This window comes from Apis mellifera, linkage group LG2 (assembly GCF_003254395.2).
Source record: "Apis mellifera strain DH4 linkage group LG2, Amel_HAv3.1, whole genome shotgun sequence".
Lineage (NCBI taxonomy): Eukaryota > Metazoa > Arthropoda > Insecta > Hymenoptera > Apidae > Apis > Apis mellifera.
In genome coordinates, this window is record NC_037639.1 from 6,676,796 (window position 1) to 6,693,913 (window position 17,118).

Genomic DNA, 17,118 nt, shown 5'->3' on the forward strand with positions numbered 1-17,118 from the left:
TTAATGCAAAAAAAAAAAAAGGATTTTGCCATTTTTTTTAATCAATTGGAAAGGTTAATCGGTTGTGATTCGATGGTGACACTGCAGGGAAATTACGTTTGTAAAAAAGCTTCATTGATATGAATATGCAAATCCTCGAAATGAGAAGGAAATTGCAAATGTAAATTCGGCTGATGCATGTAGAGAAACGATAAAGGTAAAAAATACTATTATTATGTAAAAATTACCTTTACACCTTCAAACTCATAAATTCGATCGATATAATCAAATCTAAATAATAAAATCTAAAATTCAAAAATAGATTTACTCCTTCTTTTCCTTTCTTTTCTTTTTTTTTGCATTTTTTAAATTTTCACTTTTATTATCGTTACATAAAAGTGTTTAATTATAATACCAATTAACCCGTAACGTAGGAAGTTTGTTGGTCATCCATAGAATTACTGAAAGGGATATTCCCAGACATAAATAGAAATACAAACGAACATATTAAAATAACTCTTTGATAAACAGCTCGATGTAACATTGTAACCAAACGATATATATATATATAAAAGAGCTTTGAATCCACTTTCCTTCATTCAAAGTACTCTATATTTATTGCACCCCTATTTTATAATCATTCCATCCTTTCGCATTCCATAACTATATTTCTTTCTCTTGTTTCAAATTTTCAGTAATCCACATATCAAGCTTAGACAACACTCCACTTTCTGTATTATAAATTTCCAACGATTCAATTTTTCCAAAATATCCTCCATTCTTTCTCCATTTCCATCTCAAATGTGACGTGTATCACATCCATCGACGAAGTGCACATCGATTGCGTCACGTGATCGCCGTGTCTCATCGAAACGATCCGAGGTCAAGGGAGGAGATGCTAGAAAAAGGAGGAGGAGAAAAGAAGGAAGAAAGGAAGGAAAGGTTGGAAGGAGGCGTCGCGTGACGGATGTGTTGGACAAGATCGTAAACGGCGTCATCGATTGCGTCAGTGTCAGATTGCGACGAGGGCGTTTATCGATGGCCACTTTGCGAGTAAGGGGCGAGACGCAAAGTGGTTTATTTTTTGACGGACGACGTCAGACGAACGACGCCGGCAATACACCCGATTCATCCTATATATCCACGTATTCCTTGCCAAAAATCTCCTCTTACCGGAGAAGATTCCGAATTAACAGTTTCTTGCAATTAAATGCCGCTCGCTTTTCCAAGTTCTCGAATCGATCGAAAAGAGATTGGACGAGATTTCCCGTCCCATTTGGGATTTGGAAAGAAGGTAAAGAGATTGGTTGAAGTGGTTTTTAAGAATCATTGTCAACACGATGATTGTTCACGAGGGATGAATTTTTAAGGGAACAATAGGATGATTATTTTTTTCTTGGTTTTCGAATGATGGTTTGGAGTGGGATTGGTTAATGTGAATGGTAACTTTAGGAACATATGCAGAGAGATGTTTGTTTAATTCTATCAATAGAATATTGCGGATTTCTATGCATTTGTAGATAATTTAAATATAGAAAAATGTGGGAAATATGAAGGGAGCAAAATATTCAAAGGAAAGCATAATATATATTCAAAGAACGAAACGAAAGATTTCTATTTAAATTTCGTTTTTCTAGTTATGTTCATAAATTTCTTAAAAAGCTACAAATATTTTTCGAAATTTAAAAGCTTTGGAATAACTTCCCCTTCGAGTATCCAATCGAGAACTAAATTAATTTTTGCAAGGCGAAAAGAAAAGAAATTTCCTTTCATTCCATCATTATTACTCTCGAGACACCCTGTATATTTTGAGTTACGTGGCGTCACGAAGAGTTAATACAATGTCGATAATGGGATTCTAAAATTTTCTCGACGTTCATCTATTTCATTTCATACTTAAATCTATTTTTCTTTTTTCTTTTCTTTTTTTGAAAAGCTATCCTCCATCGCGACCGGAAGTAAATGTTTTGATTTAAGAAGCACCGGCGCCACCTGGCCGATGAGCACGAATCTTCTTCTTCTTTTTTCATCTTTCGTTTCTTTTTTTTTTTTCCTCTCTTACGTTTTCCATCCAAAAAGTCAGACGTTCACGTTTGTGTTATTTTAAGAAAAGATCGAAGATTCGACTCGCGCCTCTTGATTTACGCGATCAGATTTAATTTCCAACCAAGTTTACGTTTCTGCGTATTGATTTTTCGGTTTACGGCGGGATGATTTGTTCACGTTTGAAAATTTATTTCAGCCAGGCGCACTTTTTGTTCCAGCGCCGACCATTTCTCTCTGCTACGATCGATCTTTCCATATTTTATTGATTTCGCGTAAATTTTATCAGTCTATATTATATTAGAAATTGATATTATTTCAAATATCGAATCTTTGTCAATAAATTTGTATCAAATTATGATTGGAGGAAAAAATTGCAATTGAAATATAAAAAATATCAAAATAGAAAAAATTCGAATAATTTTTGTCATTTAAAGATACTCCAAACTATCCAAGATGAGAAATCCAAGAGATGAGAACTAGATGAGAACTATCCAAGGAGAAAATTTATAAAATACCATCTTCCTCATTTAAAATATATTATATAAATCAATGGAGAAGAGAAAGAAGTGCAACGTACGTGATAAAATTTTCCATATCTAAAAATCTAAAATGGAATGGTGATGAACGATTGCAATGAATAATTAATAACCAGGATAATAAATCGAAAGCGAACACGTTCGAACTTCCCCTTGATCCGTTTCCTTCGCTCTTACATGGATGTATACAAAGTGGTTCGATTTATTTCTCCCGCGAGAAAGTTGGAATTCTCTGTTCGGGATGTAAATAATTGAGAGGTCCCCCTTACGAGGCTCGTGACGCAGTGTGTGGGCGGGATTTTTCCAGAGTGGAAGAGAAATTCCACCGGTTACGAGTCAGAAACTAAATCCACCACCATCTTCGAGACTTCCTTTTTCTTTCACGAATATACGATAATACGTTTCACATTCCCTATGATCTATTGATCCAGGACAGAAGTTTGCTCTATATTGATCGTACATGATGCATTTCCCAACAAAAGAGGAAGCTAAACACATTTTAGAATATAAAAGATGATTTCATTCGGGATCAATCGAGAGAATGTGTTCCGTCTACGTGCAAGTTAATTTTAGGGAATTTTTGCAATTAATTTTAGACGGTTATTTTTTGAACGGGGAGGATGGATTTAGAGAGACGTTTTCAAACTGTGAAATTTCTGAAACGTTTTTCTGGAAATAGATGAATCGATACGAGAAATAGAAAGACTCGATTCAGACACATTTGTGAAAATAGCGTTGATTTATCGTGGCGCCTACGACGGCGAAAGCATCCTCCACTTCTGCTACTCAATCGAGTAGCATACACGATCTATCTATACGATGTTAAGAGAAGAGATGAGTCGATATTTCGTTGACGTGTATCATTTTAAAAAATTCGAACGTACGTATCGATCTCTTATCAATTATTCATCCCTATTTTATCCTAATTTTATACGAATATTTATTTATACGAATCGTTCGAATTATTCAATAATTTACAATTATTTAAGTTCTCGTCAAAGAATCATTAATACGATTGTTATTATCGTGTGAAATTCAAGTCGTGAAAAAATACATTTGTTTTAAGAGGAAAATATTGTAACAAGAAATTATGGAACAATATCCAAGAAATAATATAATCGTTAATATAATATACGGCCAACAATGAAACCGACAAATGAGGCGGACAATTTAGCTAATTGACGATAATTCGATAATTCGATTCGATCTTCGATCTTCGAATCGTCGAAACGCGTGGCGCGACAACAATTGAAAATGGCACGTTTAAATAGAAAGGCCGATCGATCGATCCAAAATGGATTATTACGACGTATCGTTGCACTTCCTTCGTCGACGTCACGTATATACCGAGCTCGTGTCTACGTCACGGATTAGGGACACGAATAGAACCGAGATCAGAGAGCGTTAATTTTAGATCCGGATTAATTAAGATCCCTAAATTTTGCAAGATTTTCTGTCAGACCGGATGGAGGAGACACGCAAAGCCGTCCATTAAAAACGCTAGACGCGCATCAGACGTATTGGATTGGCTCGGTTCTTTGTGCAATTTCGAATGCCGAATCGAGATTATTCAACCCTTTCAGGGTTCCATTTTACAAATGGTGGCTTTGATTAGGTATCGATGGATTGCGAATATTCGCTGATATGATATTTAAAAATTTTGAATCTACACTTTCAATATTGAATTAATTAAAGAAAAACTATATAAGAAAATGAATTTTATTTAACGTGAAATTAATTAATTTATCCTCCTTTTAAAAAATTTTCAAATTTCAACATATTCTTTTTTGCTATTTATTTTATTCCAATCTTAAAATTCTATCATCGAAATCAAAAATTGAATAATATCCAAAATTTAACTTATCAATACATATGCAAGGGTCAAAATATTTTATACTTTATATATACCATAAATTATTATTCGCGATTACTTTTGACTTAATCCAATAAATTTTACAAACATATATATTTATAGCTAAAGCTCGAGCTAAAACACAGGAAGCAGCTTTCCGATCCCTAATCGTTATGCGTAATCGCATTTACAACATGTATTTCCGTTCTACGTCATAACACGTGTTTTCGATGCACAACAACTATGCGCTCCAAAATAATCCATAACCGTCAAGCTGTAAATTTCACCTACGTAATTTTCAGAAGAAAAATTTCACAAAAAAAAAAAGAAAAATCTGCGATAAATAACGAAAGACAGGAACAAATATTTCCCTCGAATAAATCAATCTACGATAATTTCATTTTATGAATCGATTCCTCGTAACGTCCACATCTATTTCTTCTTTTTCTTTTTTTTTCCCCCTCTTGCAAGAAAGTATTTCCTCGAATTGATCTTTCGTTGGATAACAATCACGATTGAAAGAGGAATAAAATTGTTTTTCAGGGTGGCTCGTCCGAATCGCTGTCGTCGAAAGGTGGGGCTTTAACCGGAAGCGACTCCGGGGTGCTCGAGCTGAGCGACAGCGGTGGAGGAGGCCCTCCAGGGGAATGGGACGCGGTTCCAGGAATAGTCAGACAATGCATCAGGCACCTGGAAAACACCGGCCTCCGGACACTGGGCGTTTTCCGGGTGTCGCCTTCGAAGAAGAGGGTCAGACAGGTGGTTGTTTCGCAATGTTTTAACCTCATTAAGGATTATTCAAAATCTCTTCCGTTGTTTTTTTAACCTCTTCGATACATGGGAAAGGAATTTTTTTAAAGTTTGAACTTTTGGAATTGATTGAAATTAAATCAAACTTTTTCGTTTGTTTTTTTTAATTGTGAATGTAAATTTTGAAGTTTTTATTTTTTGCCAAAAAGTTTTTAAATATCCTTCTTTCGTCATTGTTCGTCGCGAAATTTAAATCACGCTTGATTCACTCTTTCAGTTGAGAGAAGATTTCGACTGTGGCCGCGAGACAAAAATCGGACCCGATCAATGTCCCCACGACGTGGCAGCCCTTCTAAAGGAGTTTTTTCGTGATCTTCCCGACCCTCTTCTGTGCAGGGATCTCTATCAAGCTTTCGTCCACACGCAAAGTAAGGGCAAGCAAAAAATTACTATCAAACGGATATAAGCTCAAGTTAAGCAGTTTATTTAAGCTTGATTAATGTATCGATACCCGCGACTATTAAAATAAAAATTCATTTTATTGCGCGAGCACGTAAATAAATCCAATTAAACGAAATTGATAATTTATTAATATTATTGATTAATCGAAAAATTAGAAATATTTTTATAGAACCCAAAATTGAATTATAATAATTTATCTCAATTTTTTAATACGAGAAATAATTCCCAATGAAAGAACTCTTTCAACTAAATTACAGTTATTAAAAATTAATTGCTTACTTTATGATAAACTCATATTTTGCTTGAAAAATCAATATATCCATATATAATTCTTCAATAATTGTTCAAACATTTTCTCGAACTTTCGAGAAAATAATGTTACAATATCAAGAATATATTCTTCAAATCAATTGCTGCAAATTAAATACCAATCTACATAACTTCAAACAAACGTTCTGATATTTTCAAATACAAAATTATAACAAATGATCAACGCGATAACCTACCCATCTCTATCTCGATTTTTGTAAAAGTATCTGTAAAAGTAACTCTCCTCGCCAATATAATTTTATCTCCTTGAGCATTGAAAGTGATCTTCCCAACAGAGATCCGGAACAGGAGACTTCAGCAAGAGGCACTTCAGCATCTCGTCCAACTGCTGCCAACGCCGAACCGCGAGACTCTTTGGGCACTTTTGAACTTCCTCAACGTGGTGGCGGCGAACAGCGAAGATCAAAAGAACGAGAGGGGTGAATGGGTGGCGGGGAACAAGATGGACACGACCAACTTGGCCACGGTGAATAACAGTGGATTCGAACGATTGAGTTGAAATTCTCATTTTTGGATTTAGTTTAAAATGATCTTTGTGAGATTTTTCTCGAAATTAATTCATACTTGGATTCCATTTTTCAGATAGGTTTCATTGGTATTGAATCTGTTTTAATTTTTATTGTTGTTATGGAGATATTGTTTCAAGATTTTCAAGATAACAATACTCGGTTTCAATTAAATCAAGATCAATTGTTCGAAAAGATTCAATTTCCTAATTTTCTTTTGAATTGACTTGTTCATTTTTTCGAAGGTGTTCGCCCCAAACATCCTCCACTGCGTGAAGCCAGGGCAAAGGTCTGAAGTGTCCGCGGAGAGGGCAGAAGAAAGGATAGACGTGATAAACGTGGTCAGAGCCCTTTTAGAACATGCCACCACGTTATTTACAGTGCCGGCAGCCCTTCTGGACGAGGTCTACTTGCACATGATGGACACCCATCCGGCCGATTTGGATCTCGCCCTTTCTCGACGTGTCGAAGAGTGGGTATCTGAATGGCGTTTCTCTATCTTTAATCTTCTCTCTCAGAGAGATAGAACCCTTTCTCTTTCGAATTTTGAAAGGAATCTTTGGTGACCAGGCTCGATTTTGTCCTTTGGTTTCCAAATTTTGTTTAACCTTCTTTCAAAATTTCACGAATCTGTGAAACTCGTTCACCATGGATCTCTTATTGCATGTTAATTTCCAAGTATATTTCTTGCAATGTGGCCAAGTGAATTCGAAAAGAACGATCGGGAAGAAAATTTATCATTCTTTTTCGATCCTCTCTCAAAGATTTTTAATCCGATCGAGAGAGCCCGTGGCAAAAAGCCAGCTCGAGAGTTAGTTGGCGCGTATATCAGATGGATGGAAAAGGATGACGGCGTGGATTTCGTTTGGGTTTTTCGCAGGCAATGCGGTGACGAGGCGGATCCATGCAGCGAGGCTGAAAACTTCTCGGTCGAGGAGACGACGCTTACGACGTCGGCAACGACCACGGCCGGGACCACCACCTCGACCAGAAAGGTAACCAGATCCAGATCGAACGAGATTATCCCTCCACCGTTTCGCTCTGACGTATTTTCAAGATCGTTTTCGAGATCGAGGAAAGATATGGCTCGACTTCAAACAGGGATAAACTTCTCTTATCCGCCTCTTTCTCTTGTTTTATTTTCTCAAGTTTTTCAAAAGACAAAAATGAATCGAATTTAAACATTTCTGTATTTCTTATCTGGCTGACGAATTTTATTTTTCTAATCGTTTAATTTATTATCGCGTCGATTAAAAGAGTCTTGTTCTTCGACGCCAGATCTTGATTCTCAATTTAATCGAGTGAAATTTGAAATTTTCAGTAATGAAATCGTATAAAAATAAAGTTGATTCTGCGAGATTAATTCGATTGAATCTACGGGCGTTTGGACGAAATGAAATGGATCCACGACTCAGCCAATGATCTTCAATGAAACTGGGTCAATTTCGATCGTTAAAGGTATGGACCAGGGAGCAGTGTCTTCATCAGACGGCGGGCGTGGGCGGTGATATAGGTCCAAGGCCGAGGCGGCCAAAGAGGCCTGGAAGCCGACGAAAGGAGGAGGGAAGGAGCAATAGCGTGGACAGCGGGTCGAGCGAGGATCCAGCTGACCCGCGAAGAAGATCCTCGCCTATGGTGATCACCGCCAGCCTCACCATACCGATGTCCGGAGCGTTCACATTGAACCTCGACGATCCGGACATACCTTACATCGAGGAGACTCCGAAGCAGCCCAGCGCGCCTCCGAGAAGGCAGAGGCAACGATCCATTTCCGGTTGCAGCGAAGGTATCGCAATCCTTTTTCCATTTAACGTACCAATGCACTTTCAATTTCTGAAATACTTTCTTCCAAATTCCTTCGATTTGCACCGAATTGTATCACACCTTTTTTGCTCTATCACTTGTCAACATATTTTCTGAAATATATTTTTCCAAATTTCTTCGATTTGCAGCAAAGATATCACACTCTTTTTGCTCTACCATTTAATATACCAATGCACTTTCAATTTCTGAAATACTTTTTTCCAAATTCCTTCGATTTGAAGCAAATTGTATAGCACTCTTTTTACTCTACCATTTGTCAAATACTTTCTGAAATATATTTTTCCAAATTCCTTTGATTTGCAGCAAAGTATCACACCTTTTTGCTTTACCATTTAAGATACCAGTTCTCAATGCATTTTCAATTTCTGAAATACTTTTTTTCAAATTCTTTCGATTTGTATTACACTCTTTTTGTTCTACCATTTAAGATACCACTTCTCAATGCACTTTCAATTTCTAAAATACTTTTTTCCAAATTCCTTCCAAATTTGTATTACACTCTTTTTGTTCTACCATTTAAGATACCACTTCTCAATGCATTTTCAATTTCTGAAATACTTTCTTTCAAATTCCTTCGATTTGTATTACACCCTTTTTGCTCTATCATTTAAAATACCACTTCTCAATGCATTTTCAATTTCTGAAATACATTTTCCCAAATTCCTTCGATTTGCAATGAAGATATAGTGCTCTTTTTGCTCTACTATTCAAGATACTTGTCAACACACTTTCTGAAATACATTTTTCCAAATTCCCTCGATTTCCCGTTCTTCCAAGAGCGACAAAAAAAAGGATTCAACGAAGGTCGTTTGATTCGAGCAGGTGGAAGGCACGGAAGCGACAGCGCCGTGGGTTCTTCCGCGACGTTGTCGGGCGACCAGGTGCCGAGTTCTCCACCCTCGTGGGCGTCATCGCCGCCGGCGAGCCCCGACAGCGCGGTGACCGCCGTCTCCTACATCCCCGACCAACAGGCCGTTCTCCAAAGGGTGTCGTTCACAACGTCGAGCGAGGTGCGCCAAGTGACCAGGTCGAGCAGCAGTCAGGAGACGTCGAGGAGCACCGCTGCCCCGTACACGCCGAGCATCACGAGCATCGGTGGTGCGGTTTTGAGGTGAGGGAATCCTGATTACTCGGCAGGAATTGGCCACGGATGATCTTGATCCGTGCCACCGTTCTGGTATTCGAGCGAAACATCTGGGACAGTTCGTTCACCCTCCCTCGTGAATCTAGCGCAACGTACCGTGGTGCATTCACCTTGATATCTCGGCATTCGATTGCTCGTTGCTAGGTTACTCGCGCTTTTTTCCACCAGCCGCTACTCTTTCATTGTCGTTCACTCGCTCGTCACTTTTATCCCGAGTTATTTTCATGCCTTTACATTTTCTGCGCTCTTCTTTTTTTTTTAGATTAAATCGGCCATTTTATCATCGTTTCGTTGGATAATTTGTTAATAACGATATTAATATCGATGAGAAATTCAAATTGATTCATCGTGAGAAAATAGTCCTTCTCGTCTCTTTTTAAAAAGAAAAGGAGAGGATCAATCAGAAGTATTTTTCCAGGTCCAAGACCGCGGATATCGAGAGGATGTTGCAGATTTCCAGACCGGATACCGGGATCAGCCTGGGATCGCAGCAGGCCAAGACCACCTCGTCAACCTCCTCGGAGAGCAAGAAATACACGAAGAGGCGTTACACGGATTCCAGACACCAAACTCGTCACATCCCCGATTCCGACACGTTGGCGGGGAAAAACACCGTCTCGGTCTCGTCCTCGTCCTCCGTGGCCATTTCCTCCGCGTCCTCGGCGGCAGCCGGGCAAAACCAACGAGGTGGGGCAGCGCAGCCGGTGTGGAAACGGCGGGAACTCATCTCCAGCGCGCCCAAGGACAGGGAGGGTTACTTCTGAACGACCCCGATCGAATCGAATTTCCGTGGATCGCCTCTTTTCAGAAGACCAATGCTTCTCTTTCCCCGGAACACAATTTTTTCGTATCGATTTTTTGGCGATCGAGTTTGAAAAGAATCGAAAGGGAACATGTAATATCCCTACATTGGCCGACGATAGAAAATTTGACAGGGAAAATTGTAAAAATTGGAACCAATTATCGAAATATGAATTCTATCGATGGAATACAAAAAGACGAATGAATGAAACGCTCTTTGATATAATACTTTGAATATATTCTTTCGAAAATTTTTCACGTTGCTCGAACGTAAGACCATTTCAAACGTGCCTTCAATCATTAGGATTCCTCTTATAAATAACGTACGAGATTGCTACAATCTCTTTTTATTTGTTACTTGAGAGATCTCAGAGAATCAGAATTTACGGCAGAATTTACGACAATCCACGAATTGTTCCAAGGGAAATAGAATTCGAAGAGGATCCATACCAATAGGATACGATTCGATAGGCCGATAAGAAAAAAAGAAAGTGTAAAAAAAAAAAACAATATAGTCACTGCCGATCAGGCGTGGCCTGGCAAAAGTGTTCCTCGACGCGTTCCTCGTTTCGAAAACCGAGTGAACCGTATTTTCGTATTCGTGGGGTGTCTATTTGGTTCCTAGACTACCGTCCTCGCGCTCTTAAAGATCTCCGTGACGAAACGCACGAAACCCTCTTCGAAAGTCTCCATCTGTCTCAATCTTTTCTTTCATCATTTCATTTTCCGTCTCCAATCGAGATCAATCGTTCGAACGAGAGATCGTTCTTTCTACGATGCGGTTAATTTATACGAAAAAAGGAAAGGAAAAAAAAAAAGAAAAGAAAAAAAGGAAACAAATCGATCTTGTACGAATCTACGAACGTAACATTCTAATGTAGTAGCGACACCGTTAGATTTGTAAATTATTTTTATTACTCTAGATCCCCTTCTCTCTCTCTCTCTCTCTCTCTCTCTCTCTTCCAACGTTTGTCGATAAACTCGCGAAAAAAGCAGGTTTGAAACTGTGACAACGGAGCGACGAGCCAAAGTTACAAAGAAAGAAGACTAGTCTCGAGTCCATTGAACTCGTGTCGGGCCATTCTATCTCTCTGGATCCATAGTTGAGCATTCAAATAAAAACGAATAAACGCGTCTCGTTTTATCCGTATCCTCCTTCTCGAGCCGTGGATTTCGTAGATTATTATTATTTTTGTACAGTTACAGGTATCTGTAACCGAACTCGTGATCAAGAAAGAAACGAAACAAAGGATCAGAAACAGTTCAGAACAACAACCAACGAATCTTTTCTTTTCTCTCTCTCTCTCCTTCTCCCTTATTCGATACTCTTCCCTCTCTCTCTCTCTATTTCGACGAAAAATTCTCTTCCATCCCTTCCGATCGTTCCGTTCGTGCACGAGAAGATGCGTTGAAAGAATCCGTGTACTGCCGTGAGGGACGCGTGGCCCGAAAGACGCTGTTGTTCGTGTCGTTTTAAGTTTTCATTTTCAGTCTGTAAGCTAATAAATGAAACGTTAATTTTTTTACCACCCCGTGTCACGTCTTTATTTTCCCCTCATGTGTTAAAGAATGAAACACTTTATACTTTTTTTTTTTTTTTCTCAGCGAAAATGAAGCGATGAACGTTCATCGAGGTCTGGCAAATGATGGGGGGATGGAATTTTTTCGTATCATATGGATTCATTCGTCGAGAACACGTGAGCAAGTGAGAAAGAGGGCTTGCAGGTGATCGTGAATCATAGAAATTCCTTTATTATCGATTTCCTCGCAATACAATCCTCGCACGATTCAATACCGGTCGTTACAAAATTTATCGAGACACGCACAATATTTCGATAGCAAAATGTGCAAAAAAAGTGGGAATACGAATTTTCCTTTTTTTTTTCTTTTTTTTTCTTTTTTGAAATATAAGACATTACATTTGCACGCGTAAAAATTTGTATTGTATCGATCTCACTTCAACTGTCGTTTCTTAAAGAAGACAGGGTTCACGCAAGCGCTTTCTTTTTCGAAATCCAGAAAAGAATTATTTTTTTTCTTTTTCCTCCTATGGAATTTTTTAATTTTATATACTTTTTCGATTTTTTTTGTTTGTTTTCCTTTTTTGTAAATTTTCTAACAAGTTCTTTTTTTTTATTAAACAATAATAATAAGTTTTCTTAACGTGTAGAATGTTGAACACATTAATCTTGAACACGTAAGGATTATTTTTTTTTAACAGAAGAAAAAGAAATTTTCTTACGAATTAATCGAAATTATTAAATAAGACTTAGAGGAGAATTGGTGATCCTCGTCATTGCAATATCGCAATTTTGTGCAAAATGAATATCACTGAGAATTAAATTTTTTTCTTTTTTTAAATAAACCTTTGAAGAATTTTACAGAATTTCTTTTCCATCTTTTGGATATCGAAGTAAATTCTTGCGTAGATCTTAAGAAAAAGACACTCGGCTCGTGTGATCCGTTTCGACAAAAACGTTTTTTATTAACGATAAAAACATGGATGATTATCCGCAAAAAAATATAAATCTCACGAATCTTATCTTTAAAAAAAAGATATATTTAATGAAAAAAATACCAGTTTAACCAGTGGAACGGATAAATTTCTATAATATTTACCATTAAATATAACTCAAACCGACGAAATATTAACGTTCTAATTAAAGAAAAAAGTGCAAATCTTGAAAAAAAAAAAAAAAATCTTTCGTTAAAAATAATGTCGACCAAAAATCGTACGGGAAATGATAAAAAAAAAACAGTTCGAATTAAATAAATAAAGTATCAACAACTATGCGCACAAAGACCTACGCGTAATAAAAAGAAGAAATAAAAAAAGAAGAAGAAGAAGAGGATAGTAATTAAAAGGAAGGTGAAGAAAATCATCAATATTCGAATATTAAAATAAATCCTCGAATAAAAGTCATAAATAACTTCGAAACTATCGACGAAAAAGAAGCTGTAAAAAGAGAGGAAAAAAAAAAAAAAAAAAAACTTCCTTGAAGAAAGGAATAGTGGTCACGACACCAACAGCAACAGTGATAAAAAATAATATTAATAATTATATATACTTTCTAACGAGTAAAACACTCTCTCTTTCTCTCTCTCTCTCTCTCTCTCTCTCTCTCTCTCTCTCTCTCTCTCTCTCGAGACAAATAACACGAGCGAAACAATTAAATCTCAATTATATTCTCGAGTACCGTGCGCGCGCAAATAATAAAAACATATACATATTTATATATTTATATAAATTTCTTTCTCATATTTATATATATATATATATTAAAACAATTGCTAAAAAATATAAATATATTTATATATTTATATTTATATATATATATATATAACTCTCACCGTTTGACGGTTAGCTGCCTACGCAGGGCTGGACGGATGCGACGCAGTAAATATTTTATTTATACTTCGTTCCTCGGACGAGGAAACGTCGAGTTAAACCTACTATGCGACGAACAAGGAGTGTAACAGGGGTACAGAGAAGAGGTTAGATTGAAGAAACTAGAACGAGGGAAAAAAAAAAAAGAAATATGGAGGAAATGAAAGAAAAGGGAAGGGAAACTAGAAAAATGTATCACGTATATCCTGCGATCGACGTGGAACGGTGTTATTATTGGAATGCAGATTTCCTCTTTCCTTTCTTTTGAATTTAGCAAATAGAAGAAATCTATTTGTTAAGTTCTTGACAACGTAGAGGCGAAAGGAATGTGATGTCTAAGTTCGAGGTGGCCATCTTGAATTTTATTTTATCATAAATAAATTCAATGAATGTCTCTCTCGGGTTGGAAAAATAAATAAAATAATAAATACATCATTTAAATACAAGGATTTTAGGAAACGGATCGCACCTCGAATTTTTGATGAGATTAAAAATTAATTTCATTAAGTATTCCATATATCTGCGATAATATTATATATGTATAAATATATACTTCAATAACTCCGATTAAATAATTTACACCTTGCCTTTTAATGATCAAAGATAAAGAATACTTAGCGAAATTATCGATTTGAATTCGTGCATTCCAATAATGGATACCGGTCACACCGGTTCGCGAATTTAATTCTACAATATTTTCAATCAAACGATGCCAGTTTTTACGGCATCGAGTTTCGATCTCACGCGAAAAAAAAAAAAAAAGAAACGATAGTTAACAATCGGCTTTAATTTCTCTCCTTTCGACCATCCGTAATACCCATAGTAACACGCCGTTCCAACCGTGACGTAAAATCAATAATTGAACGACGATAATAACAGGATTATTGCTATCTTCTTTTCCTCCCTCCTTTAAATCATACTCGATTTTAACGTTTTAATTAATCCCTTCCATTCCCTAAATGTTTCACGTGTGGGAGGGAAATTCGTTCTCCAAATAATCGTTATCTTGGATATCGATTATTTGGTGGATGCCACTTAACTCTCGCATCGTCGTCGTTGATCGTCAACGCGCCAATCTTGATTAAACAATTACACGTTGCCAGAACAATCGATACGGTTTATCGTTCGATCAAATTCTATTAACCATTTGCGGTCTAAACGTGTACGTTGCGTGGGATGACATAGTGATCCGATAGTATATATTTATTGGACGAGCGAAAGCTCGTAGAAGATTATTAGAAAATCGAATAGAAATTAAGAATCTTGCTGTTCGAATAAGATATTTGATTTATAAATATAAGATAATAATTACTTCTTTCGTGAAGAAAGAACGTTTAAAAAAAATATTAAAAAAAAAAATATAAGAAGATAAAAGAGTAAATACGTTTACCTGATAATATTTAATTATAATATTGATTTAAGAAAAAGTTACCTCGTAATCGATACGGTTCTGAAACAAGCCGGACAGCTTATTGCGTGAAGCAACCAGACCGCAAAGGGTTAATTTCTTCTTGTTCACGGCTGGAACCGCTGGGAACTTAAATTGTAATCTCACCGAACGCCTCACCATTCATTCACCGAACATCTCGATCCTCGATCGATCGAGCTCTAAATCGGCTGATTCCTCTTCTCCTGACGTGGACATCTTTTTAATCGCATCTTTCAATCTAATACCCCTCTCAAAAAAAAAAAAAAAAAAAAAAAAAAAAAAAAAAAAAATAAAAACATCATCGATAATTTAATTATTTGCTTGTGAATTTAATTTAGACGATGTTTATGAAAAAAATTAAAAAAAAAAAGAAATGGACGAACGTGTGGAACGTGAGAAAATGTGTTCGAATTCGAGTTTCTGTTGCGATATCTTTTTGGAAGCTGTGATTCGGATTTCTATCTGTAAACTTTCGCGGCCCCGTCAAATCGATATTGTCGCATCGGCTATAAATATCGTTTCAGAACAGTTTAGACAGTTTGAGAGAAGGTTGCAACACTCTCTCGAAGAGACGTCAAGACGTCATTGGAAATTATAACCGGAGCAATTTCCCCGCTCGATCATTTCCAGCCAAGTTTATTTCCTACGTCCTCACGCTCGTCCTTTCATCACGCGATAAAACTATCGGCCCTTTCAGTCGCAACTCTTTTAACTTTTGACAGAATTCTTTCGATTAAAAGGTGTCTCTCTCTCTCTTTCTCTCTCTCTCTCAGCCGGAAGTTCTCCAATAATCGAACGAATCGAACGATTATCCGAGATTTCCGTCGATCGAAGATTAATATCAGAGAACATTGTGTTCGTTCTTTGCATCGAATCGATCGTAAAATTAAATAATTCCTATTTAAAATCTAAATCGTTAAAAATGTACTTTTTACAGATAATAATAAGAACCTACACATACACACAACATTTGCATCCACCTTAAATGATGAGCCATGGAAAGTTTCTTCTTCGAAATAACTTTTTAAACTTATACATTGAAAATATATTTTAATTATAAAAGATGAGGGAGAAACTGAAACTTGGTTCAAAATGTTCCTGAAAGGCCCGATATAAATTAATTATATAAAATTCTTAAATATCGCAATTCTTTTTCTTTTTTTTTTCTTTTTCCTCCAAAGGTACCTGAAAGCTAGTAGAAAAATTCGTGGAATAATTAGTCCACAGTTCGTGCACACTTCACGCGTTTCGCTTCTTAGGAATGCTTCTTCCGACGAAGTCGACGTCGAGTCGACTCGCGTAAAAAGAAAGAAAAAAAAAAAAAAAAAAGAAAAGAAAATGATCGAGGCTCCTCTATCCTCGCTGATACGCGTTAAACCTCGGTTGAGTGGGTCTGAATTCGCACTTTCTTTTGCGAACCATTTCTCGAGAGAGTGGGGCTGTGGGCCGAGAAACCGGGATTGTGAATACCGAGCGGTTTTGGCTTCTTCAGGGAGCTACGAAGTGGCGATGCTGTGCTCGTCACGCTTCCGGAAGTCGCCACAGACGCCATCGAGCCGTTTCCGGCTCCGCCGACGTAAGGCTTGCCACTGGCGTCCGTCATCGAGATGGTGCCACCTGAAATTCGAGCACATTTTTTTTTTTTTATATGTAATATTCCTTCTTTCATTCGTTACTTAATTTAACATTAAAATATAATTCGTGCTCGTGAAGTTTATTAATTGTTGATCGAGGGATGAATAAATAATTTAAAGAATTTTAAGTTCTTTTGGAATATTTGGTTTAATTAGTTATTGAAAATTAGAAAATAAATTTTTCTGCTACTTAAGAATCTTTGAAGAATTTTATTTTTCGAAAAATAAAACAAATTTGAGAAAGAATTTTATTTGATAAAAAGAATATCATTTGATGAAAAGAATAATAATTTGTTACACGTTAATAATTTCTAGTAATTGCACAAAGCATTTGCGCCAGAACAGCGTCTATTAGTTTTGGAATTTTTCATTAATACCTCGAGGACAATTTTTTAAATGCGAATTTGCTATATGCAAACTATCATCGGGTTTTTCGT

At 36.7% G+C, this 17,118-nt stretch overlaps 2 protein-coding genes across 2 annotated transcripts in view; one reads left to right on the forward strand and one right to left on the reverse strand.

The window, feature by feature from the left end:
* The window catches only part of LOC725588, a 32,294-nt gene extending 20,535 nt beyond the window's left edge, over positions 1-11,759 (forward strand). Inside the window, exons 5-12 of the mRNA XM_026439235.1 lie at positions 4,957-5,172; positions 5,441-5,591; positions 6,231-6,421; positions 6,707-6,933; positions 7,342-7,456; positions 7,920-8,247; positions 9,108-9,396; positions 9,848-11,759. Of these exons, the coding sequence (XP_026295020.1) occupies positions 4,957-5,172; positions 5,441-5,591; positions 6,231-6,421; positions 6,707-6,933; positions 7,342-7,456; positions 7,920-8,247; positions 9,108-9,396; positions 9,848-10,193 (1,863 nt within the window). The 3' untranslated portion in view covers positions 10,194-11,759. The remainder of the gene's footprint in view (positions 1-4,956; positions 5,173-5,440; positions 5,592-6,230; positions 6,422-6,706; positions 6,934-7,341; positions 7,457-7,919; positions 8,248-9,107; positions 9,397-9,847) is intronic.
* A 190-nt stretch (positions 11,760-11,949) lies between these two features.
* LOC725625 overlaps positions 11,950-17,118 on the reverse strand; it is a 46,316-nt gene continuing 41,147 nt past the window's right edge. Inside the window, exon 6 of the mRNA XM_001121453.5 lies at positions 11,950-16,664. Within this exon, the coding sequence (XP_001121453.1) occupies positions 16,420-16,664 (245 nt within the window). The 3' untranslated portion in view covers positions 11,950-16,419. The remainder of the gene's footprint in view (positions 16,665-17,118) is intronic.